This window comes from Lagopus leucura, unplaced genomic scaffold (assembly GCF_019238085.1).
Source record: "Lagopus leucura isolate 7727_CA_CO unplaced genomic scaffold, USGS_WTPT01 Super-Scaffold_100004, whole genome shotgun sequence".
NCBI classification, from domain to species: Eukaryota; Metazoa; Chordata; class Aves; order Galliformes; family Phasianidae; genus Lagopus; species Lagopus leucura.
Window position 1 is genome coordinate 29,119,330 of NW_024962264.1, and position 25,135 is coordinate 29,144,464.

The window sequence follows — 25,135 nt, forward strand, 5'->3', positions numbered from 1 at the left end:
TTAAGTATAAAAATCACCAGTGGACACTTATTCAGCAGTATCTTCTGGCCTTAAACATTAAGTGTGGAAAAAAACCCACCAGACATTAAAAAAGCATGGCATATTAGAGGTATCTACTTCAAAACAATAAACGCATCTACCATTTATTTGCTGCTTTGCATCTATCTGTGATTTATGAAGCAGTTGCTTTGAAAGAAAAGCACCCCTTTACACCCGCCAAGAACTGCTTCAAATCTGAACATACTTACAGGTCAGCCTCTCCCTGAGCTCAGGTGTTGGAGCCATATCCACCGCGCTCTTTCCGTGGCAGTTGACTAATGTGGGATCTGCACCGTGACTCAGCAAGAGGGAGCAGACTTCTACACGGTTCTTGGAAGCAGCCTCGTGCAAGGGAGTAAATTGCCAGAGGTCCATTGCATTAACGCATGCGCCATGCTAGTGCAGGAAAGAAAGCCTTTTGTTAGTAGGAAGTCATCTTCAACTACTAAAAGTGCACACGTTGTCATTATAGAAACTAGTTCCATTCTTTCACATATGAACACACAAAAATGAATTATAGAAATCTGTGCGTATAAAAGCATGATGAAACCTGAAAAAAAAGGAATTTTTGGTTTTTTTTTTTTTCTAGAATAGCAGATTTTTTTTTTAATTCATATTACTTAAACTCTGTAATCTCTCTAAATAAATCAGGTAGAGAAAAACCACAGCTGTCAAGTCGCATGCTTTCAAAATTACAGGATGCTTAAAACCCAATAAGGAAGAGATCTTCCTTTTCAACTGTGGCATGAACAATTCAAACACATCTAAATTTACAATAATCACTTTCTGTCCTGCTTACCTTAAGTAGTAGCTCTGTAACTTCATAGTGTCCGTATGAACATGCGTTATGAAGAGGCACAAGACCACTGTATGAAAGAAGGCAAATGACAAATTTATTCAAGTGGCATTTTTGAAGAAAGTACTGTTTAATCCTTAGTGAGAGATCAACTGAAATCAAATTAAACCTAAACATTAAGATATTTAAAAATTAAGATTGACAAATAACTGAAAATACCTGAAGTTCTCAAAAAATACATTATTTACAGGTTGCATTAAAGCTTTTTTTTTTTTTTTTTTTATTTGCAAGCCACAGATATTTAATCTACCAGTAAGATTAGTATAAATTGTCTTCAAAATTATCTTTCATGAAGCTAAGCGGAGGGGGGAAACCCACTCCACATTAAATTTGCTTAGGAGAAGTCAACATTCTGTTCTAGCCTAAACATGCATTCCTGCTTATACAAAATGCCGTATGAAAGGCAGAACTCATCAGATAATGCTAGTGTAACTCCTGGGGATATTCTGACAATATACAGATATCCATACTCAGCAGACTGAAATGCTGCTCCCAACTGTGGAATTACTTCATTTTACTGCATTTTTCACAGTCTTACCTATTTATCCCTGCAAGAGACTTATAAGAAGGTCCATGAGTTTTCTGTAGAGCTATACTATTGGAGCCATACTTAAAAATAACACTAGTGAAATAAATGAAAGTGATCTAGCTACAAGCACAAGATATGTAATTAAAAAAAAGCCATGCACTGGAAGGGAGATGCAGAGAGGACAGTTATTACAGAAAACCAGAAGAGTTTAATTCAAGCCAAGCAAGCTAAGCTAGTTATGGCTCAACAAATCAGAATGCATAATACACTGAAAACAACAATTAAACCTTCACCATTTATGAAAAATAGTGAGTGTTTCCCAGAATTGCAGTTAGCAAAAAGAATACTGGAAAAGCAAGCACTAGACTAGCTTGCTTACTTACAAATTATTTATTAATATGAAACAGTGGAAACCAACCTAACGACAAACAAACAAAACCACCACCCCTCCCCAAACATTGCAATCACATGGTGTCACTAAAACAAAAAAAGAGAGGGAGCTCACAGGGCTGTTAAACATATCTTAGCATATTTGAATTGTTTAAAGGTATGTGCAACTGTTTTCTTTCCCTTTCTTATCCTCTTCTCAAGCTCAAGTTAATTACTTTTCACATGGCAATACTTTTCAAGTAGATCATTCCAGCCTCATTAAATCATCTACGTGGCAACGCTGTACAAAGTTGCACTCAAATTTCTGAATGGTGGGAAATACCTAAACTTGCTTAAAAATGTCTGGATCTACCAACAGGTATTACATGCATCTTTAGTGTGTTTTTGTGGCATACATAATGTGTCATGACGCATTCCAAGACAATTTTAATCAAAGCCATTAAGGGTAAATGCATAGATAAAGTGCTACAATAATTAACCTTCAAGAGCTTAAGTATGCTTAGGACTACTTTGGGGAGTTAATTTAAAGTCTTCTTTAATAGTAGGCTGGCTCAAGCCTGCTGATAGCTGGAGAGAACACTCATTAACACAGCCGTACAAACCCCAAATACGAAACATACGCCTGAAGTCTGTTTTCTGCTGTTAGGACTAAGCTTTCTCAGTCCTATCTGACCATTGTGAAAATTCACCTCATATTTTAGAATCAAATAGCTAACAATGTACCATATGTAGCTCCAGATTTCTGACTGCTGCATAATTTTTCTGGTAATTTACTTCATTAGAGTCCTCACTGCAAAAAGGGAAGTTTAGGTTCTAGTACATCTTGCTTTTTGCTTGCAGTGTTACTCAAGGCATAGATCTCTAAGAACCTGTTGTTCTGAGTCCATGGGTATCACTGATGTGATTTGGAATTACATCCACATGTATATATGCAACAAGACATAAAGAAGTCTAAATTATGGAGAAATTTTTCAATGCACTTTTTTCCACTGAGCTCATACATCCTCTCCCTGCTACTGTTGCCAAAATTAGGATACCAGTCCATGACACCACAGCAAAGCCTTTGCAGGGATGCAAGGAAAAATGTCTTGAAAAAATTAAAGGTGTAATAGGAAACTTTAAAAGAAAGGCAGGCAAACCTATTCAATTATTTGAGAGTAAAAAAAGATTATTTATCACGAAACACACACTTTTAAAGCAAACATCACATTCTCAGCCAAGTATCTGAGATTATGTTTCAACATTAAGCAGAGAAATAACTTGTCATCTTGGTTAATAGCAAACCACTGCTGCAAATGGATTATAAATGAAGTCACTTTACATACCCTTTGTCCTTTGCGTGAACATCTGCACCATGCTGAAGCAGAAGTTGGACTATTCGTACTCTGTTATAGCCTGCTGCTAGATGTAAAGGAGTGGACTGTAAAATAAGACAGAACAAGGTGAAGAACGGGAGCCACAGAGTTCTGTGCCTCATTTCCTAATATTTAAGCACTCTGTTTCCCTTACATATTGGATCAGGCTAAGTTGCACTCTTCTTCTGTCATCGGCCAAGTCAACAAATACATAACACATACATGCCCTGCCTGTTGTCAAACCAAATCCATGTTCCTGGAGGTGGAAAGAATCTACATCTCTCTAATTTTAAATAATGGTCCAATGTCTTCTTTGTTGTGCTTTTATTTTGTTATTAATGCTAGAATTTCGTTTTATTTTTAAATGCCATAATTATGTTGGTGTTTTTTAAAGCTTCATGAGCAAATTTATTCAGTTCAAGCTGCAGATTGTGAAACTGCTTATATGTGGTCTTCCTGCAGTAAGTGCACAAGAATCAGATTGCAGAACAAAATTATCCCATTGCAGGAGTGTTTATATTCAGCTCTGCACCAAACAAGTAGCAGCACCTTGCCACTGTACTATGCTAAGACAGAGAGCAAACTGTATGCAGTTTTCTGCAGAATACACATCTTCAGTATTAATGCAACTTAGAGCATAATAACAGAATAACAGTAACATCCTTCTCCATAGGTAATTACTAACAGTTGATAATGAAAGCTTTTTAAGTCGACAATAATAATTTCCAATGTTCTATTATTTTAAGTTTTCATTATGAAACAAGTTTTGTGTGCAGACTTAGTCTTAAGGAACTAATCACTTGCATGACTGTACACTGTACACTGTAGCTGTTTGCTCCTTCCCAAGGTTGAGAAGCAGACAAGTTTAAAGGGATTTTTCTTACTATTTATTTGATTAAAACCCTGTGCTTAAATCAGCCTGAACACACAAAGACATATCTCACATTATTAAGCCAAGTACAGATTTACTGTAGGTACTAAAACATCATTATATAGTCTTACAGGTGAGATATCACATTCTTACTGTTATAGAGATGAAAACAAATGGTCTCATCTGTGGGAAGCAGCAGCAAGCACTATATATTCATAAATGAAAGGGATTTCCAGGAATTAACATGCATTTCACATGACCATGCTTTGGAGCAGTCTGAATGTTTTACCTTGCTACTTTGCTTCAGAAAGAGCATCTAGTTGGACATATACCAAGTGTCCTGTATGCCAGAGTGATGACACAGCTTCTACTGTCAGCAATGACAGAACAGGGTGTCTCTAAGAAACACTTTGAGATAACTCAGTCTAGAAAGCAGTTATGCAAACTTCTATAATACTTAACTTCAGAATCATCTGTGCTATTTTCTACACACACTCAAAATGACTATCTCTAACATTTCTGACCTGAAGATCCTGAAAGTGTCTCCACAGTACAAAAAGCCACCACCAAAACTAATCACGTCTGTAGCTGTTTGGCTTTTCAAGTTGTTAGGATCATTTACTCTGTTCTAGAAAGGTTTCTACTACTGAACTAACAGTCTGGAATGATCTAGAAGGTATTAAATTCTTTCACATCTGCTGCCATTATAAAATAGCTGGTTCCTGCATATCATAAACACTAATGAAAGTGTGAGTAAAACGTATGCCATTGTTAACGTTACAAAAATATCCCATGCACTGTTTAGTCTGACAATGGCTTTGGTTGTCACACGAAGCAAAGCAATGACATCCCACATCCCCGCCTTTCAGGAATGCGTGCTACTTCCTTTTCTTCCTTAGCAAGGTCCTACAGACATCAGAGATCCATGAACAAACCATGCCTTCCCCAACACACCAGGAGTTACTGAGCTGTAGCCAACCACCTTGGCTTGCTTGCTATCTGGCAAGAGGCTTAATAATAAGAATCCCCAGAGGGCATTTACCTTTAAGACTCACATTCACAATTACCAAACCAATCAAATTCTCTTACATTCTAGTGTAATTAAAAAGAGTACAACTCCACTTTTATTAAGTAAAGTAGACTCTCATGTAATACGCTCACATTATTTTAAAGTTTTATGGCATCTGTAATTGAGTCAAAACAGGTACTGTGCATTTCAAGTAAGATCCCTGTACACAAGATAGCAATCACTGTCAGCTTGCATTGCTGCAATTTATACTCAAGCCATTTCTTGCCTGCGGTCTTTTTGAAAATGTACTGCCTGGGAATATGAGAAAAGCAATTTTAGATTTAAACAATGTATGTACAACAACCTGATATAATTCCCATTGAGCCTTAAATGCTTTTCACACTGCTTTCTTACCAACAGCTGGCTTGATGAGCTGCTCAAAGTCAGCTGCCTTTTGTCTTGCTGTCCCCTGCCCACCTGCATCAAATCAAAGGAGGCACCAAGGAATTGCCAAATCTGCAGGCTGCTGAGCAACTACCTTCACTAAAATCAGAAAATCAGTTTCAACAAATAAGCCACAGGCAACATGGTAATGCTGGCTCCAAGCACCACCAGCTTCCCTACCTATCTTGCAAAAGAGTTTTCAGTAGCTTTCAGATGGTAACACGTCCCCCAGCCTCAGAGCAAAGCTGCATTTTCAGGTTCAGAGTGATTTTGGATATCTCAGTTCATGGGTAACTTTAAACTGAAGGACCTTAGGAAATGATGTTACATCACACATGATCAGTAACAGCTACAGAACTGTTTTAAGAACTAGTCATGTTTGTTCTTGCCTGCTCCATCTCTCTGCCAGCAGAATCTCTACATTACACTATCCAATAACAATCTTAACTAGTGTGATTCCCTCATTCACACGTTGTCATCCCAAACGCTACAAAAATCAACAATTTAGAATTCACTCTTTCTGAAATAACAGGAAACAACCTCTGAAAAAAAGTGTTCTACTGCATTGAGTTCACAAAAAAAAAAAAGTATATCTTCATTGTAAAGAAATTCTCCCTGAAACTGAACACCTTCAGAAACGTATTCGGGTGCTGTACCATCTGGGGCATGGTACAAAGCATGTATCATGAATGGCATACCTTCCCAAAGCATTCTGAAGTATTAGAATGTGGATGAGATAAGAATTGATAAGTAAGAGGCAGAAGATTTATTAGCAGAGCTTTTTCAATTACACAGATTCCAGAGATAGTGGAAAGGAGAAAAGATGACAAGCATCGCCTTGCACAGGGGAAAACATAAGAAAGAATAACAATTCCTCTTCCTCTTAGAGGTTAACAGAAGAACGAGTGAGAAATGGCTGCTTCCACTTTTCTGCTCAAAAACTCTACCTGCTAGCACAGAAACAGAGGCAGGTAAGGGGAAGATGTGCCCAGAAGCACAAGAGGGTAAAGAGCAAGGGCATCTTTCTTAAGAGGAGAGAAAGCATGTCAGCACTGCAGCACTACATAGCAGAAGAAATTTTCATCTGCAGAGAGCTTTACTAAATGTCACAAGTGAAACACAGTCAACTTGCCCAGCAAGTTTCTCCATTGACATCTGACTTTCAAAATTATGGAGATTATTATCCTTGACAGCAGGATGACAAATCCTTACTCCAAGTAGCTTGGAAGCTACTCTCTTAACAGTAGCTATACAAAAGAGAAAACTCTTGTTTTTTGATTACTTCAGAAAAAAGGAAAAAGTCAAACCTCAAGGATCATCACAACCTACAAGAAAGGTAGCAGGACCAAATGAGCCAATGTGAGGCAGAAGGCAGTAATCATGTTCCAAATGAACTTTAAAAGCTAAACTCAATCTGACCCACGAGAAAAAGCAGATAAGGCAAAGAGATAAAAGACATCTCAGCTTTCTGAAGGTTAATTAGGAACCTCAGTTCCCTAACACCTCCATACTAAGTTGCTGCCATTACTTTCAGAGTAATGGCATATTCAAAGATCTGACCTGGAAGCAGAGACCAAAGGGGTAATGCTAAATATCTGGGAGAAATTCTGAATGGGAACCACCACTCTGACTTCTGATCCTAGTGCACCACAAAAGGTGCACTAGTGACCCTTGATGCCATTATTAATTAATTAAAAAGCAAAAGCCCTCAATTCTTGAAACTGTCCTGTATTGCACATATGTGAATCCACTAAACATTTGCTAGACCAGTTCAACAGAAAAGCTAAGCAACATTCTTCAGAAACACTTCAGCAGTATTCTCAGAAAACTGGTTTCTTAGGAGAATCTGTTCCATTTTCATGTGCAAATGAAGGTTTAAATTGGGAACAAAAATGTATTACGAGAAACAAATTTGGGAGCTTTTACAGTGAATCAGCATTTGCAGTTTTTCCCAGATTCAGAAGCTCAGAATATATCTCTGGCAGCAGTCAGTGACATAAACACAGCAAAACATGGAGAGAGGAAATGGATTAGCAGAGAAGCATACACTTCTGCAGCAGACGCTGGCAGCTGAGGAAGCAGCAGCTTGCTGAGCTACAGAAGGATGAAACAACCACTCTCTTACTCTCTTCTGAAGGAAATGTTATCACTGCTGACGACAATGAAAAGAATGTTATTTAACACTGAAAGGACACATACTCTGAGATAAGGTAGAACTCTATATGGGAATTACTTGCAGCATCACTGCATCCAGGAGGGCCATTTTTGTTCCTTCATTATTTGGAATCTGTTAAAAAGTTAAATGAAAAATGGATAAGTCTGAGGTGACACATTGCCTCTTGTGAAGGCAGAGACTAAAAGAAACTGCCTCTGCAAGGTCATTTACCCAAGTCATCAGAGGGTATTCAAACATCTAGTACTTGAAGGAGCAGCTAGAGAACAAATATCTGGGCTTGTGGACCAGACACACAGACACCAGGCATGAAAGGTTCTTACCTCAACAGCTGGATCTGTTATTTATTATAAATAATCACACGGTGGAAGATGTGATTTAAGTTTAGTGCCCAAGGGAGAACAACTGCTACTTTTGCTGGTCTGAGCTACTGAGCGAAGACGGCCAAACTCCTGCAGTTTTTTAAAGCATCTTAGTGACAGCCAGTATAGCCCACAGTCTTAGCCTTCTGCCTGTAAAACTGCAAGAGCTTACCACTCCAAGAGAGTACAATAAGACAACTTTCTTCCTTCTTTCAGAACAAATACATACATTTTTACCTGCCTTGTCAGCTAATCAGAAGCTATATAATCTTGTTCTTTAGCTACTTGCTCACACTGTTGTTCTCTCTTTTTCAAGGAACACCTTGATGGCAGCACAACTGTTAATGAGAGCATCCTCTTCAAAAAGCCATACCACATGACTGTGGTAATCTTCATGCAGCATTAACAAAATGTGAAAGGGATGCACCCTGGAACATCCCAGAACCAATACTCTGCATTTTTTTGCTGTTTCAATCTCTTCTATTTCCACTTGCTATCAAAATCTTCCTACTGCAGTCAATTATTTATTCCATTTTCTTTCTACCTCTCATTGTTTTTACCACTTCTCCCACTCCATCTTTATGTATTTACTTTGCTTCTCTCTACCTTTAACTATAAACATTTCAGCTGCAAGTTCAGAAATAAGAAAGAAGAAATACCTCTAAGAAAATGTTGCCTTGATGGGACATCCTGCTGACAGGACATTCAAGCCAACACTTTTTATTCATTTTATTGAATGTGGGGTGAGAATGAACTCTGTTAAGAACAATATTTGCAAGTTGATTGCATTCCAGCTCTACTTCTGAGAGTGAAAAAAAATTATAATTCATATTTTGGAATCAAATTAAAACAAAGTCTAAAATAACTCACAAAATTAGATACAAAAAGAAGTTCTTTTCTCATTACTGTGATAATTAACAAGTTTTAGAGTTTAATGCATTTGTAATCTAGTCAAGTAGACTTCATTGTTCCCTTTCAGAACTCATATAGCCTTGCAAAATAGAGAATCTGCCTTGTACTTCATTTTAATATGCTTTGAAATTAAAAAGTTATGGTTATTAGAAAAAGAATATTCTAAAGAATTCTATCTGTAAGAATTTAGTATCTTTTATAAGTAGAAGTGTATTATACGACTCAGAAAAGACTAATCAAATTACCTCAATTTTCTTGTCCATCAGTGACATTCATCATTAAGTACAATGCCATATTTTGGCACTTTCCTCACCTTTTGCTGCTCGTCTCCTCCCTGTTCCACCAACTTATTCCACAGTTTTAGAAATGTTTATGTAAATACAATTCTCCTTGCACTTAAGTATTTGCAGTTCTTTTCATTTAGCATTAAACTGATGGCTAAACTCTCCACCTAAACTATGAAGTCAACGATGGGGTTATGCTAGCAACTGATAACTGATGAGCTGGCAGAAAACAGAGAGCCAAGGAAGGCATAAAACACAAGGGCTTTGGGAAAGATTGGTAAAATAATTGAGCATGGCCACACAAATCTTCAGAAAGGAGAGCTATGAAATAATTAGGAAGCTTGGAAAAAATAACTAAGAGGTAGCTAAGAATGTTTTTTGTTTTGTTTCTTTTTTAAACAGACAGCATGAAGACTAACAGAGATCACGACATAAACACAGTGCTAATGCACTTTTTGCTAGGAAATACTTCAGAAAGAAGTCAGTGTGATTGAACAGCAAACTGAAAGAGATTACTACCCTTAAGAAGGAATTACTCAAATAGCTGAATTTACAAGCTAAAGGGAAATCACAAGGATCGCAAAATCTTGTGGACTAAAATACAATTAGGCAGGCAAAAATAGTTTGTGCATTGAGTAGCTGAAGGAATTTAAGCAAGCAGCAAATCCTTCTTCAAATCTATCAGAATCACAAAATCCAGCGGACAACCTGGTGGGACAAGGCAATGGTAGGCTGAAAATTCAGACAGCAGGGAGGCCACAATGAATTCTAATATCACATTCAAAAGAGAAAAACAGCAAGAAAATGGAATGACTGGCTTCTCAGCAACTCTCATGTCCAAGAATTTTGAGAGGGAAGTAACACAGAAGATAGAAATGGCATCTACAGCACTCCCTGGAGTCAACCATATGCATAAATGAAATGAATAAAGTCCACAGACTGAGCCCCACATACAACATAAGTATAACCTCAGCAAGCACTTTGGAGGGAAGGAGTCAAAATTGTAATAGGAGAAACATCACTGCTCAAATCTCTGGATGCTCTGTGAACAGACAGCCAAATCCAGATCACAGCATTTAATTATTGCGCATAAAATATTAAATGGCTCTGCTCAAATCTACCAATCTGACTCGTTTTCTCAACAGAAGATGAACAGCATAAAGCAAGAAGCTGTCCCCTGTGGGAATCTAGTCATCAAGGGAATACAGATCAGGTAAGGAAGGAAAAAAAGTTTATTTCCAATAAACTTGGAGGTATTCTGAAAAACACACTAAGACGTAACAAATGAGACTTCCTGATTTTTAGAGATCAATACAGAGAGAATGACTACAGAGTCAATCTCCTCCCAATCTTCAAAAACACATTCTCTTCCTAGACACTTCGAATAGTATCTGAAAACAATATGAGATACTTACTGAAATATACAAAATATTTGAGAAAAAGAACTTAAGAGCTCATAACAGAATCTGAGCAGGCAGATCAGTTTTACATCTTATGCAGAATATACCACCTTGGGCTATATGCAGGCTATTAGGTGACACCAGAGATAGCAATGAAGCCAAGTCATTCATACATATACAAATTCAAGGGACAATCATACTGTCCACTTTGCAATGTTTGACTGATGAAATAAGATGGGATCACAAGGCATAAGAATACATAAGGATCACAGATTAACTGAGACTGGAACAGATCTCTGGATAACGACTTGTAGCCCAACCCCAACCTGCCCCCTTTTTTTGACTTGCTTTACCAAGGTACTGCAAATGACTTTATATCTGAGAAGGAATAAAAGCATACAGAGTTGATTGGCATGGGGCCCTTACTGAGTACAGCAATACAATTTAAGACAACCTATACCTCTTAAATCTCCAAAGTAAGAAAAAAATGCTGTAGGGAATTTTGACAATGACACATTTTTAAAACAATTAGCTTTCAGAATAGCATTTTTGTTTTCAACAGAAACAGATGTTCTTTCTACCCTCTCTCATTCCCCAGAAAATTATCTTGGAAAAACAGATGTGCTCTGGCTCATATTTATCCCTAGGCTATAACATACTACCTAGCCATACCTCTGAGATACACACACACATTTAAATGCACACAACGTACACACAGCTAAGTATATAAAAAGGGGTATAAAGATATATAATTATATAATTTAAAAATATATATGGAGATAAATGTGTATGTATTTATATACATTATACGGCCCTCCCACATTCCTTTCACATCCACAAACGTGTTTTGTGGTACTTCATCAAAATCAGACTGAAGTTTAACGTAGCAAATAAGCAGATGCAGCAAAGCCTGCAGAGTTATTCTGAAATACCTGTTTTGGATGCATTGTGTGAAACTGCCTTTTTCAAGAAATATTTTCTAGTTAGGGATTTTTTAAAACCTGTTATTATTAAACTAAGAGAGCATCTGTCTGAATCACGCAAATACATACACTGTCAGGATGCCTGCTTTCAACAAAAATCCTATTATTTTTGCTCTCTGATTTCTATGTATGATTCCTTTGCTCCAATCCTCCAACACAAGTATTTGGTGTTGCAGAAAAGCCCTGGGACTGGAAACTTCCGATTTATCTACAAACACGACGTATAATTCATTTCAGCTGGAAAAAAATTCATAAAAGTTTAGGGAATAATATGCGTGAATTGTGACTCCAAATATTTTATTATACATGATATATGTACGTGTAGAGTTCACATATATTCATAATTACTATTGTTTATGACAGAACTGCCTTGAGTCAGGTATCTGCTCCTAACTCTTTTGCTCAAATATGCATCCTTTATCTTTATAAAAGTGTCATTTTCACAATATTTAAACAATACTCTTGGTATTACATGTGAAATTTCAATAAATTATTCCAGAAGATATTCAACATTCATATGAATAAAGCCCGTATCATCTATAGTACAAACAGACCAATGCATTTATGTGGTATTAATTTTCATTTTTGCTGCCGTAGCAAAAGAAAAACACACTCAATTGTAAAGGCTTACAGTGTCACAACACAGTTTGACCACAAATCTTTCAATAGGTGGATTTTAATTCATCTCCCCAGATCCTAGAGACAAGTTGATTACCAGAGAACCTCAACCTCTGTCAAAGTTTCTAGGCTTAACAACTGCAAAGAAAAAGCTTGTGAAAACGTGGATTGATTGCTCCATACAGATTCAGAAACTGGAAAGCAAGCCAATTTTCTTTTGAACTGCACAATTTTTCTTGAAAATAGTTGAGAACAGTCACAATATGAAACAGGGCTTGGCAAATCCATTTACCAGCAAGAGACTGGAAGACTCCGTGGTTAAGGAAGAGGTAACTTGCCTGGTTCTGGTAGAATTAATTTTCTGTTTCTCAGCTCCTGTTTCACAGGTTGATTAAGCTAGCTATGCATACAGAGGTAGAAGTAGAGGAGAGGCAAGAGAAGAAATACGGTGAGGGCGTGATATCCAGCACTGCATTGCAGACCTTCTCAGAGATGGATTTCTTATATCTGCGACCCTGCATCCATGAACTCCACACACTGCACACAAAAATGAGTGACTATGGCAAGAAGGAAAGAGCTAAAGACATGGTCACTTATAATATATGCAAAAGTCAAGTTTTTGATTTATCAAAAGGGTTCATGCAAAGGTCTGCTACTGGCATTCTGGAGTCAGGGCTGTCTAAGGACATAGGAAAAAACACTGGATAGGCACCATAATAAGTCATGAGAGCCTGGTGCTGGGAGCCAGAAGACTACAGTGAAATAAAATGAAGTAGGACATGCCCTCTCTAGCAATGACCTTTTATTAAATAAATCCAGATATAAATAAATAAATAAATAAATATTTCTTTATGGGACCATTGCCACATATACAGGATAGACCTTCACTGGCTAAGGATGGCACAGTCTCCTTACCACTAATAGCAGAAATTCTTAAGTTTCTGGTTTCAAAGAGGTGAGGCAAGAAGCAAAGCTATAGGAAGGTAAATGATGGAGCTGTGGAGGGATGGTTTTCTATACCACTTTTTGGTAAAAACCCCTGCCTTGTGCCAGACAATTTTATGTGAGACAAGCTGATGTTCACAGGTAAGACACTATGGCTGTCTCCTTTTTTCCCCACACGCGGTTCATACAAAATATAAACACAAAGAGTAGAAAAAACACACTGCCAAATTGCAGACATGCTTGTAAAACAACCAAGGCTTATATACTTGAATACTTCAGCGCCAGCATGATTCGAACATGTGGAATAGAGATCAGGAGATGGATATCATATCCAGCAAAAATCCAACTAAAAAAAAGATCCTTCCACTGCTAATAGCTACCATGTCAGCTGGATGTAGCTCACTTTGGAAAGCTGTCAAGAAACGACGTGGGAAGGAAGTCTGCCTTGTAAATAACATTTTTTTATCTGAATTACTAAAACCAGAATGTCTTTACTAGTTCAGACAGTTCTGTATTTTAAGAAAATAACAGATGCAACATCAATTTCTTCCTGAGACACCTTTCAAGCTTCCATAACAGCTTCTCGAAGGAAATGAGCAGGCTGATAGATTGCTGTAACTCAACCTGCAACCCTGATAGATTTTAAGCCTCTCTTTTGACACTAACTACCTGCTTAGGTAAGCTGTGACAGTTGTAACATCAGAAATATAGCTTTCACAGCAAAAAATAAATATATATATATATATACACACACACACACACACACACACACACACACACACACACAGAGTTTTAGCTTCCAGCAGAACACAGGATCTTGCTGTTTTAGAATATTAGATAGTCAACATTCTTGGAAAATTCACCAAAGTTGGTCTTGAAAAGGTACTTCTGGACAAAAAAAAAAAAAATGAGGAACAGTAACAAAGACTTTAAAGCAAATGTCCAAAGCCTACTTACCATACACAGTAGACACTTAAATATGTGGCTTGACTTTTTAACAGTGCGAAAGTTCAGTACCACCCATTAACTTCAATTGCAGCCTATCTTGTAGAAGCCATTATAACTATACATTATATAAACAGAGTTTGGCAGAGCTCAGAATCTAGAGACAGTGAAATTTCAGACACACCAGGAGTACGCATGTACCCAGGAGAATCCCGTCTAAATAAGTTCCAATTTGATTCACCAAATACTTTGCAAAGCATACTAAGTAGAAGTGATGTAAAATGGCAGTCACATATTAAATATTAACACCACATCATAGAATCATGGAATTGCTCAGGTTGAAAAAGACCTTAGAGGCCATCAAGTCCAACCACAACCTAACCATACTACCCTAACTCTAACAACCCTCCGCTAAATCATGTCCCTGAGCATCACATCCAAATGGATTTTAAACACATTCAGGGATGGTGACTCAAGCACCTCCCTGGGGAGCCTATTCCAGTAACATTCCTAACATCTCTGTTATTTTTCAAGTGTTCTCCTGAAAAAAGAAAATCAAACCAAAACTAAATGGCATTGAAATGACTATTTTAACTCAAGCCTAGCTTTTAGAAAACAAATTAGACTGTTTAGAAAAGAAAACACCAACAACAAAACAGCACTTCTTTTGACACCTTTCCTTTGTATAATACTTCAATTTACATACATTGCATTGTATAGTTTGATACTTGGGCAGTACTGTTTGTGCTCTTGTTCAACAGACACACAGGCCAATACTTTATCAAGCTATGTAATGGGCGATTTTGACTAAATAGTTGTTTATCTAGGCTATTACTGTTGATTTTTCTTGGTCGTCAACTATTATTGGTATGCAATAACACTTTAGTGTATTTTTCATACACTAGTGTATGAAAACAGTTTTCTTCTTTACTTCTTTACTTTCCCCTCTAGAAAATAATGGCAAGACTAGCAACAGAGAGTGAATCTTCTCTTCAAACAGTTCAAGAGCTTCAGTAATGCGAACATCTCCACTATGCCAAAGTAATCTCACCTTACTCTTGGCAGAGAAGAAATTTCAGTTTCCACTTCTCTTTCAATCTTGATCTCTATGCTAAGCAAATGGAGCGATGGTTATCAGCACCATCTGTACCTGTTCTAGTAGTACGTCCACTAACAATCAGACTCTAGCTATCAATCTATCAATGTATTTCCAAAAGGCTGCAAGAAGCACACAGCACGCAGGAAATCTTAGTTATTTCCAACACAAGTTGGTTTCAGACCAAGAAGCTACTGTCTTGATGTTCTATCCTTTTTATCTGGTTGTGATGCACACATTCCCAGCAGATTGGTGTGTAGGAAACTCAGGAACACCAGCTCTCAGCACACACGGGTAATTTAAAGACTCCACAGAAAAGATCTCCAGAAAAGAAAACAAATTGCACACATCAGTAAACAAAGCAGCACCAACCATACAGTGACTGTTCTGCTATTTTGTCAGCAGTTCCAGTGCAATGGCTGTTAGATGATGCCTTCTGGAAATTCACAGCCTTGAGTACAAAACATCAATACTGTGACTCACCTTAATTTCCTCACCCACAAAACTAAATTGTTCCCTTTGCAAAACAGTGCTGGATATTTCCAAAGTGTGCAAAGCAGATTAACACACAAAGCAGAGAAATGTGCAGGAGTTTCTACAGATGTCTATGTTGCCTTCACTCCCTACCGAGTCTGCTGCCTTACGCTGTGCTAAGTTTGAGACTTGAAAATCTTCAAGGATTGAAATCCACCAAGGAATGAAAAATGTATCCTCAGAAATGGAGAAATTTGCAGCTAGGGGAAATCACCATAGATCACCTGGAGGCAGCAACCCCATGAGAGACTTGGATTTACATGAAAGCTATGCTGTAGTCTGACAAGCTCCCTTCATTTGCAATAGAACTTTTGGAGATAAAATGCCCAGAACCTGAAAGTCATGTCTTAAAACATTTAACAGTTACATAGCACACTTGCTGTGGAGATTTACTTTACCTTAAAACAGTGTGCACATATATGATGAAAAGAACATCTGGTAAGCATCATTTTAAAAGCTTATTAATACAGATGGTAAGCCTTAATTCTCAAGGAGTTTTAATAACCAATACATTTGCTAACAACCAAACACACAAATCATTGAAGTGTCCAAATTGAATAATCTTAACTGCAGTAGGCTTGCTGAGTTTTGAGCATAAATTTCCAAACTAATTCAAAGGATGCAATAATACATGAATTTCTACTAAATTAATAAGAGCTTTTTCCCTTCATTTTGGAGTGAATTATTGCAGAAGACATATCTGCAGGGCCTGATACCTCTCCTCATCGAGAGAAATCACAACTCTACCTTTGGCCTTAAATCAATAGTTATGGTAACTCAATTATTCAGTAATGCATTGCTGCATATCACAGCACTTAATTATTATAGCGCAGTCCACTATTCATATCCAAATGCAGCCTCATTTGAACAGAAAAGTCTTTAAAGAAATGAAAAAGAGAAGCTAAGAACAACGGGCAGTATGTTTAATCTTAAAATATGTGGAGTATTCCATCCACTCCAATACAGATAAACTAAATAAAGCCCCTCTTTGACTGTTCCTAGGTCATAAAGTTAACTGATTTCAGCATCTAAAAGATTTGAAATTTTGATCAGTCCTAAATGTAAACAATCTGAAAACTGACTGGGTTTTCTTCCACATACTAGGCATTACAGGTGTCACAACTGAGAAAACAGTTTAAAATTGTATTAAAAATTGGAGTTATTTTCACAAACATATCCTTAAAATCAGCAATGTCTTTTAATGAAAAGACATTGTAAACTGGTGCATCTCCACTGATTTCAGTGGGACCATGCAGTTTCATAAATGCTCTAAAAAGAGCAGAGGTCTACACCACACACCAACACACTACACAGGAAAAAACATTCCCATGCTTTCCTCTCCGAGGGTGAAATGCATGGTCGCATGAGAGACCTGATTAATAGATGCAGATTAGGAATGTTCTGGTACACTTAAAAATAAATAAATAAAAACCTCAATGTCTGAAAAATCCAACAGTCTAGACAGACCAGTATCTTCATGTCTCAACCATCATAAACGGTACTATCTACTTCTCACTGTGTTCTTCCCTCCTCCAGTTTCAGTCTCATCCTTAATTTAACTTGTTCAAATATCTCTGACAGAGGAAGTCAAAACAATAAGGCAAATTTTAAGAAAATGTAGAAGGTGTTAATCACATCAATACACTGCCAGTCTATGTGGCAGCACATTAGAGGCTAAGCTGAATACAAATCGCCTCACTCAGACAATGTTCACACACAATAACAGCTTCCCTCCCTCAGTTATTCAAGTGCAACAGTAGATTTTGGTTTTGTCCTAGGGTCTCACTTTACACATATGCCAGGGTCTGGCATTTAAAAGAAAAAAGACAAACAAAACCCACATCTACTGACTGCTGGTCTGTCACAACTGCCAGTGTCAGGTGCAACAGCATTTAATTTGATGGTTAAAAAAATGCATCATTTAGGTTTCACCCAAATACATGGTCTGGATTTATACATCTAAGCTTCTCACTATGGTTAAATTGGACTTTCTCAAAAAATGGAAGTATAAAATAGATATTTAACTTACCTTGCGTCCATCGCTTGCATGGCAGTTCACATTTAAAGGAGTCAATAAAGCCATCAGTTTTTCTTCATTACCACTCCTGTAAACCGAGAGGAGGGAATTAGGAAAAGGGGAAAAAAACACAGCTCTCTGCAAAAGGTTTGTTAAGGAGCTGGACATCAAAGTATCATACATTGAAATCTGTACTCTGCCAGGGAGAATGTCAAATGGCCAAAGGATTTTTTGAACATTTCAAAACCATGGGTAATTACAGGAAATAACATTATAATAGATGATGCAAAAACACACTTCATTTATTTCCTTAACCTCATCCTATATTTTCTTTTATCTAATTTTACAGATCCTCTGAAAGCCATTTGCTGAACTGCTTGTCCTGAATTAAATACCTTTATCTCGCATACGGCCCACAACATTTGGAATAATTACATACCAATATCCTGACATTTTTCAGAAGGATAAACAGACTATAAATATGGTCTTGTGCTATGAAAAGGAAGGATGAAAGCATCGTTGGAATATAAGACTGAACTTTACACCTTTTCTATAGGCTTCCATATGTTCTCTCTGGTAAAGCCTATTTTCAAAATAAATCCCAAGATAGTAGTAAAAAAAAAAAAAAACAACAAAAAAAGCCAACAACAACAAAAACCCCTAAAGGATTATTTATAATATTTAATTTGTCCCTGAAAAGAACAGTTACAAAATGATAAAGAGGATTTTAGCAGCTTAAAGCAAAAATCTCAATATTAACCTTATAATCACCACGATGGGGGATTTCAATTACATAAACAGGCTTTCCTGTTTGTACCATACTGGAAAGTCCAAAGAGATTTATGCTAATTAAGTGGTTTGTTTGCATCATTTCATGGAAAAGCGATGATAAAACATCACTGTTCTGAAAATCTCTTTTCCTCTCCTCCTTCCACCCCCAAAATATGCTTTATATTCTAAGCAGCACTCACCTAGCAGCTTCCAGGAGTTCGTCCTTCTTGTATTCACCTAAATGATTGCAAAATATCATGCTGTTAGCATTTGGCAGAAGACAGATTAAGAAATGCAGGAGGAAGCAAATACAGAATTAAAACAGAGGAGAGGAGAAAAAAGCCCACACCCCGCTGGGTGATGGAGCTGTGACGTTAGCCAGCTTGTGGAGGCAGCATCAGCAGTACCTTGGAGACGGGCAGCAAACTGACGCATCGTCTTGTCCAATCCTCAGATGGAAAGGCTTTCTTCGGACGACCAATGACTGTGAAATCTCACGGCCAGAAACACAGTCCCGCTGATAGCGGTGTGTCAGCTGAAGACGATGTCCCCACCCCCTGCCCTATTCACTGTGTCACATTATACTTGGGAAGCATAATAAATTCTGAGACAAAAGCAAGGCAGTGCGGCTTTCTAAAAGGTACAAATTGCCGTGTTCCAAAGCCCTCGGTCTATTTCAATGGGAATATTCAACTTCACCTAGCTCTTGAGAAGAGCAACGATTAGAAAATCCCAAGCAGCCCATCATCTGCCAATTTCCAAGAAAATATGCATTTAAAATAGAAGGCACAGATGAAACTCTGTAGGAGATTTTGTTACATGACTTTGAGATAACGATATTAGAGGCAACCGTTAGTAACGTTAAAGCAGCATTCACATCTGAAATTCTGAATTAAAACAGGGAATGGTGTTGCAACACGCAGTAAAAATCATACACATACTTTAAGGACAGCACAGTACCTGTGGAAGTGAGAGGATATTCTACTGAAACATGATGCGTAATAAAAGTTAAAAAGAACTGAAGTTCAGAATTTAGAAAAAGCAGCTTCATAAAGTCACAGAGCAAAGGGTATCGTTAGAGCCAAGAGACAGAGGGCTCAAAAAAAATATACCATATAACACCCGTCAGAGAATTAAAGCTTCGGATCACAGTGTCATAAGGAAAGCAGGAAGGTGAGGCCATCCTGCAAAAAGACAGAAAACCTTTGTGCTGTCTGATACGTATATTTGTAACGTGACCCCAGTGAAACACACATTGCAGAGAAGGGAGGCAGCCAGGCCAAGGGAAACCCCACACCAGAGTCCAGCTACATTGCGAAGTATCCCAGGAGCAGGACTCCTCACAGTAAAAGCCCCTATGACAGCTTTGCTCGTCTGTCAACATACCATGAAAATCATATGTTAGCTTTCGTAAGATTTTTTTATGCATTTCATATTGAAAACAGGCACACAAAGAGGTGAAATGCCACCAAGATGCGTGTGAGGCCAGCTGCTCACTGCCGCTCCCCAGCACCCTCTGGGGATCCTGCAGCCCGACCCAGACATCAGCCCTATTTCTCCTTTTTATTTTTATGAAGATGCAATACTGGGCACAGTGACGTGTTTCAAATCAGTGGTGAATGAAAAGCTCCGGCCAGCATGTGAATAGAAAAAAAAAAAGACAGTATTACTTGTGCAACAATCTGAAGCAGCTGGATTTCCTGCAGGAGTTATTGGTCTGTATTGTATCAACACTTCAGAGACCTAATAGGATTAAAAGACCTGTTTACAGTGGTTTTGGCAGCGCATTTAGCAGCCCTAACCAGCCTTTGGAATACTACTACATTAGACATGTGTAATACCGTTCTTCCTTCCTTACCACTCAGTAAGTTGTTACACAAAAGCCTGTTCTGCAAATACCATTATTATCGAAAGCATTACTGACCAAAAGGAATCACAGAATCATAGAATGGCCTGGGTTGAAAAGGACCACAATGATCATCTTGTTTCAACCCCCCTGCTATGCGCACGGTTGCCAACCACCAAACCAGGCTGCCCAGAGCCTGGCCTTGAATGCCTCCAAGGCTGGAGCATCCACAGCCTCCTTGGGCAACCTGTTCCATTGCATCACCACCTTCTGAGTAAAAGACTTCTTCCTAATATCTAACCTAAACCTCCCCTGTCTTAGTTTAAAACCATTCCCCCTTGTTCTGTCACTATTAATTCATGTAAACAGTCGTTCCCCCTCCTGGCCAGGGCTCTGGATTTCAAAATGTCCAACTGTACACTCAAGTAAATTAGTCACTTTTACTAAGAAGTACCTCAAAAATAAAGTATCACAGGTAGTGTTGAAGTTCATGGAAGCTATTGTTGAAATTTGTCACAGCTCCCCACATTGTGATATGCGTTAAAAAAACAATATATTTTAATTGGCTGTTACTCTCCAAGAGCTGTCCCATTCTGCAAAGCAATATGTAACACTGCACAGATACCACACTGGCACATTTAATTAAAAAAAAAATGCCAAATGTATCACACAGGGTTCTCTGCTCTTCTGGAACTCCTGGCACGTAACTGGATGTAGGAGCCCTTTGGCAACTTTCACAGACAGTAGATGCAGAATGAGATGAAGGTGGCATCTGAGAGAAGCTAACAAATGAAATATTTATTTGCAAAGCATTTAGAAATAAACCATGTGTGCTCATGGCAAAGACAAATTTCAAATTCTGAGCTGAAGTACAAGAATACTATCTACCAACCTCAAGCAGTGCTTCTGTTCAAGAAACGCTTGACTTGAACCAAACTAATAACATCTCTTAAAGAGCTCCGTTGGGCAGGTCAGGATTTATAGATTTGCAGAAGGGCATCTTCAGAACAAAGCGCAGGTAGCAGCCTGAGCTACTTTTTCAAATCTCTTAGTAATTGCTAGCTTTGAGAGAAAAACATCCTTGCAATCACAATATCAATACAGAGGACTTTCAGCAGCAATATTTTGTACGGCACAAAGTCTCTCTGCCAAAGATGTGAAAGTTAACATTGGTTTGCCCTTGTCACTAAAAAGATGACCAAAACCATGATCCAACAAATACAATGAGGCAAGCAATTTTCAACTGCTTGCTCTCTGACTACCCTGGGCTGGGGATGTATACACAAATAAGAGCACTGGATACAGCAGAATGGAAGACAAGCATGCACCAACAGAAAGCTTTATGGGCTCCCAAGGTATTCCTTTTGTTTGTGCTTTCTGGCTTCATGATAGCAACTGCAAGTATAGGAGCACCTCTAGTCTTTTGCAGCTAGACTGCATGAGCTTTTCTCTGCCAGACGGCTCCTCTTGCTTCTTTAATCTTAAAGATGCCATTATTCTATTTTTATGCCAATTGGTGATACATAATCATATGGTATTCCTACAGCTGGGTCCCACAGAAAATTTCAGTGCAGCAGAAACCAACTCCGCTATTAGTTACAAGTAATAATCTATTTCCAGTTTTAATTCACTAGAACCCTTTAAATTTACCATATGAGACTGAAATATCAGTCATATATGCATGCCTTGGAGACAGAAATTTTCTAGTTTCAGGAAAAACAGAATGAATCAGTCCTGAAGCATAATTTTGAAACAAGCAATCCTATTTCACTCTCTCTCCAAAGTGCTGAAATTTCATCTAACTACTGCAAGCTGAAAAAGCTGACTGAATGGCACAGACAGTGCTTTTTACAAGGCAATTACACTAAGAAATAAGTTGAGGCTCTCTCTTTTTCTCCCTCTCCCACAACATTTCAGCTAACATAGAAACATGGTACAGAGCAGAAATGGGAGATTCCCTACTTAGGTTGCTACAAAGAACACAGAGACTGGAATGCAAACAGAGTTTAGTAAAGAAATAAATATCATGGAAATGAACTAAAGCATACATTTTGTTTGATTCTCCAGGGCTTCTCAGATCTAGAACTGAAGAGTAAATGCACATCCACACAAGCTATGCTTTTCATTCTAAGTATTTAAACAAATAGTCAAGTTATAATTGGTATAAGAAGCTTTCAGTGCTTGTGATAGACCATTAGTTTTCTGTTTTGTTTGGTTTCTTCAACATGATTTTTCTAGGAAATTACAATGTTATTTTCAATGTCACTGCTTTTGGAAGGATCTGATCACTCCATTAAAATACTCATCAATACTGCCCTCTACAGTTAACTTTTCTTATATGTACAGTAACAATTGAGGCTAAAATGTGAAGTTAAATCAGAGCAAGGCATTTTTGCCATCCCAGAAGCACAAGGTTGTGGGAGTAACCACCTAAGAGCGTAGGGGGAAAAAAGGAGCTATGTTGAAAGATAATTATAAGTACCTTTTCCCAAGGGATTAAGTAGTATAAGAAACACATAAGAAAGATGAACAAGATAATTTTGGATTTTAGTATTACATTCCCTTCTCACTTGTCAAGAGTTAGTATCTTTACATCTCTTACGTATCTGTACTCAGCTACATCTCACAGGCAAGTCGTTTGATTTTATAAGGTGACAGGCTAAAAGACAGAACAGGAATGATCTTAACTTTAAGCTTGTCAGAGAGTAAACACACCAAAGACACAAGGAGGATATTTCCAAGGAGGAAAGGTGGCACCTTAACTTTGCCTGTGCTGGAGACCAGTGAGGAATTGTGGGCATGATTACAAGTTAGCAACTTGTAAGAAAAACTTTAAAAACTGACAACCCTCACCTGACAGTGAACGCTTTTAGCAACACACCTCAAAGGGAAGTGGGAATGAGAACAAAAAATATCATTTGGCCTTGGCCACAACTCTACCAAATCACTTGGCTGGCAACATCTTACAGGGAATAGCTTTCAGACAGGTGAACAAAGCTGGACACCAAAGCATTCCTGACACAGCCTTATAGAAACACAATGCCTTCTAAGGACAGCCTGGAAGCAGCATTTCAAGAACTCTGCAGCTCTGTGCAGTGCAGGTTGGTAAAACCTCTACTTCTGTTTGAAGCAATGAAAAAGGTTCTTCGCAATTAAACCAAAGCATGAATATCACCTAAACATACAAGAGGAATTGCAGTTGTTAGATGCAGTCCTATCTAAGAATAAACAGCATGTTTACTCTTTGTGGGGTTTGGTCTCCAAGAAGAGTTAGATAGCATATCAAAAAGGTCTTAGGTACATCTGAAATCATAGCAATACCATTAAGTTTATGTCTAGCACATAACAGACATCTGTTTCCCACAGAAACTCTTTCCAGAAGTGCTGTCCTATTTGTTAGAAATGTTATCTCTTCACACCTCAACAGCAGGAAGATGAAAATGTTCCTCTATCAAAGAGTTTCAAATTTTCTTGCTCTTAAATCACAGAATACAAAGATGAAGCGAAGGAAATAAAAGGAGCTAAACAGAAGAATATTCCTGAATGGTAAAGGCACACTGCAGAGAAAGGACATAGCACATCACGCTGCAAGATCATAACTCACCTCTACTCCCAAAAAGCACACATGCAAAAACTCAACAGCAGCCACCATGTGCTAAGTCACATAAATATCTTAACCTATCAGCTACTAGGAAGAAAATTAACTATGTCCCACCCAAAACTAGGACAAATTTTAAAAACCTCTTAGTCCTCACTAAAAGAACATCCATTCAAATACCAAGTGGAGAAAACATATTTGTTATTTATAGCCAGGTGCTATTTGCTACTCATCTTGGAATAACATATCACAAGATGGAAATATAAGAGTAATAATTAGTATACAAATATGCAGGAAGTCTAGTTTGAATGACTGCATTCATTTTGTGTGCTTTTGTAAACCAACAGTGAAAGAATGAAATACTATATACAAATTAAATTTTGTAACATTTTCAGTACTTCATTTCAATCTCATTGTTTAAAATATCTTGTAGGTAATATGATTACACATACGATTTCTTTAAAAAAGCAAACAACTCGTTACCATAAATGGCAATATAGCTCACTACAAAGTGCAGAAACAATAGCTTCACAGGAAAAGAAGGCTGGTAGGGAAAAGGAGATACTAACTCATTAATTAAAGACAAGAGCTTTAGTTCACCAGACTGCTGTCATTATGTTTCAGTCCTAAAGGAGAGCACTTGTTCTTCAGCTGTTCATTTATGCATGAGAAGTTTCATCTGATGCAATCAATCCAAGGCTGCCTGTTCCACAGACACCTTACAGAAGATGAGCCAGCCACTGGTTACGTGCAGCTTGACGCTGCTGATAATCTATGCACTCTGTATTTATATTGCACTAGAAAACTATGGACTTTGTAGTCACAAGAAGACTCATGCATCAAGCACCATCCAAAGCAGATGTCTTCTCTTCACTGCAGGCTGGAAAGGAGATATGACTGCTTGAACCTTCTGCACAATACCTCTGCAGGTTTCTGAGCAAACCTGCAGCGCAAGTTAGTTTAATTATGTTTTGCAAGAAGGAGGAATAAATTCTGCTTTCCACTCTCAGTTATTTCCAGTAATTCTCAGAAGATTTAAAGACTCTACTTACCTCAAAAATTTGAAAATTTAATTGGCAAAAGAAGTACTGCTACATTCCTCATCCACCAGAACCATTAATGATATTAAATAATATTCCCAAGGAAATACATTATGAC

At 37.8% G+C, this 25,135-nt stretch overlaps 1 protein-coding gene across 1 annotated transcript in view; it reads right to left on the reverse strand.

Moving 5' to 3' along the window:
• TNKS (tankyrase) overlaps positions 1-25,135 on the reverse strand; it is a 106,085-nt gene that overhangs the window by 34,019 nt on the left and 46,931 nt on the right. Inside the window, exons 4-8 of the mRNA XM_042871383.1 lie at positions 18,734-18,770; positions 17,775-17,850; positions 3,140-3,234; positions 839-905; positions 249-435 (exon numbers count right to left, since the gene is read on the reverse strand). Of these exons, the coding sequence (XP_042727317.1) occupies positions 249-435; positions 839-905; positions 3,140-3,234; positions 17,775-17,850; positions 18,734-18,770 (462 nt within the window). The remainder of the gene's footprint in view (positions 1-248; positions 436-838; positions 906-3,139; positions 3,235-17,774; positions 17,851-18,733; positions 18,771-25,135) is intronic.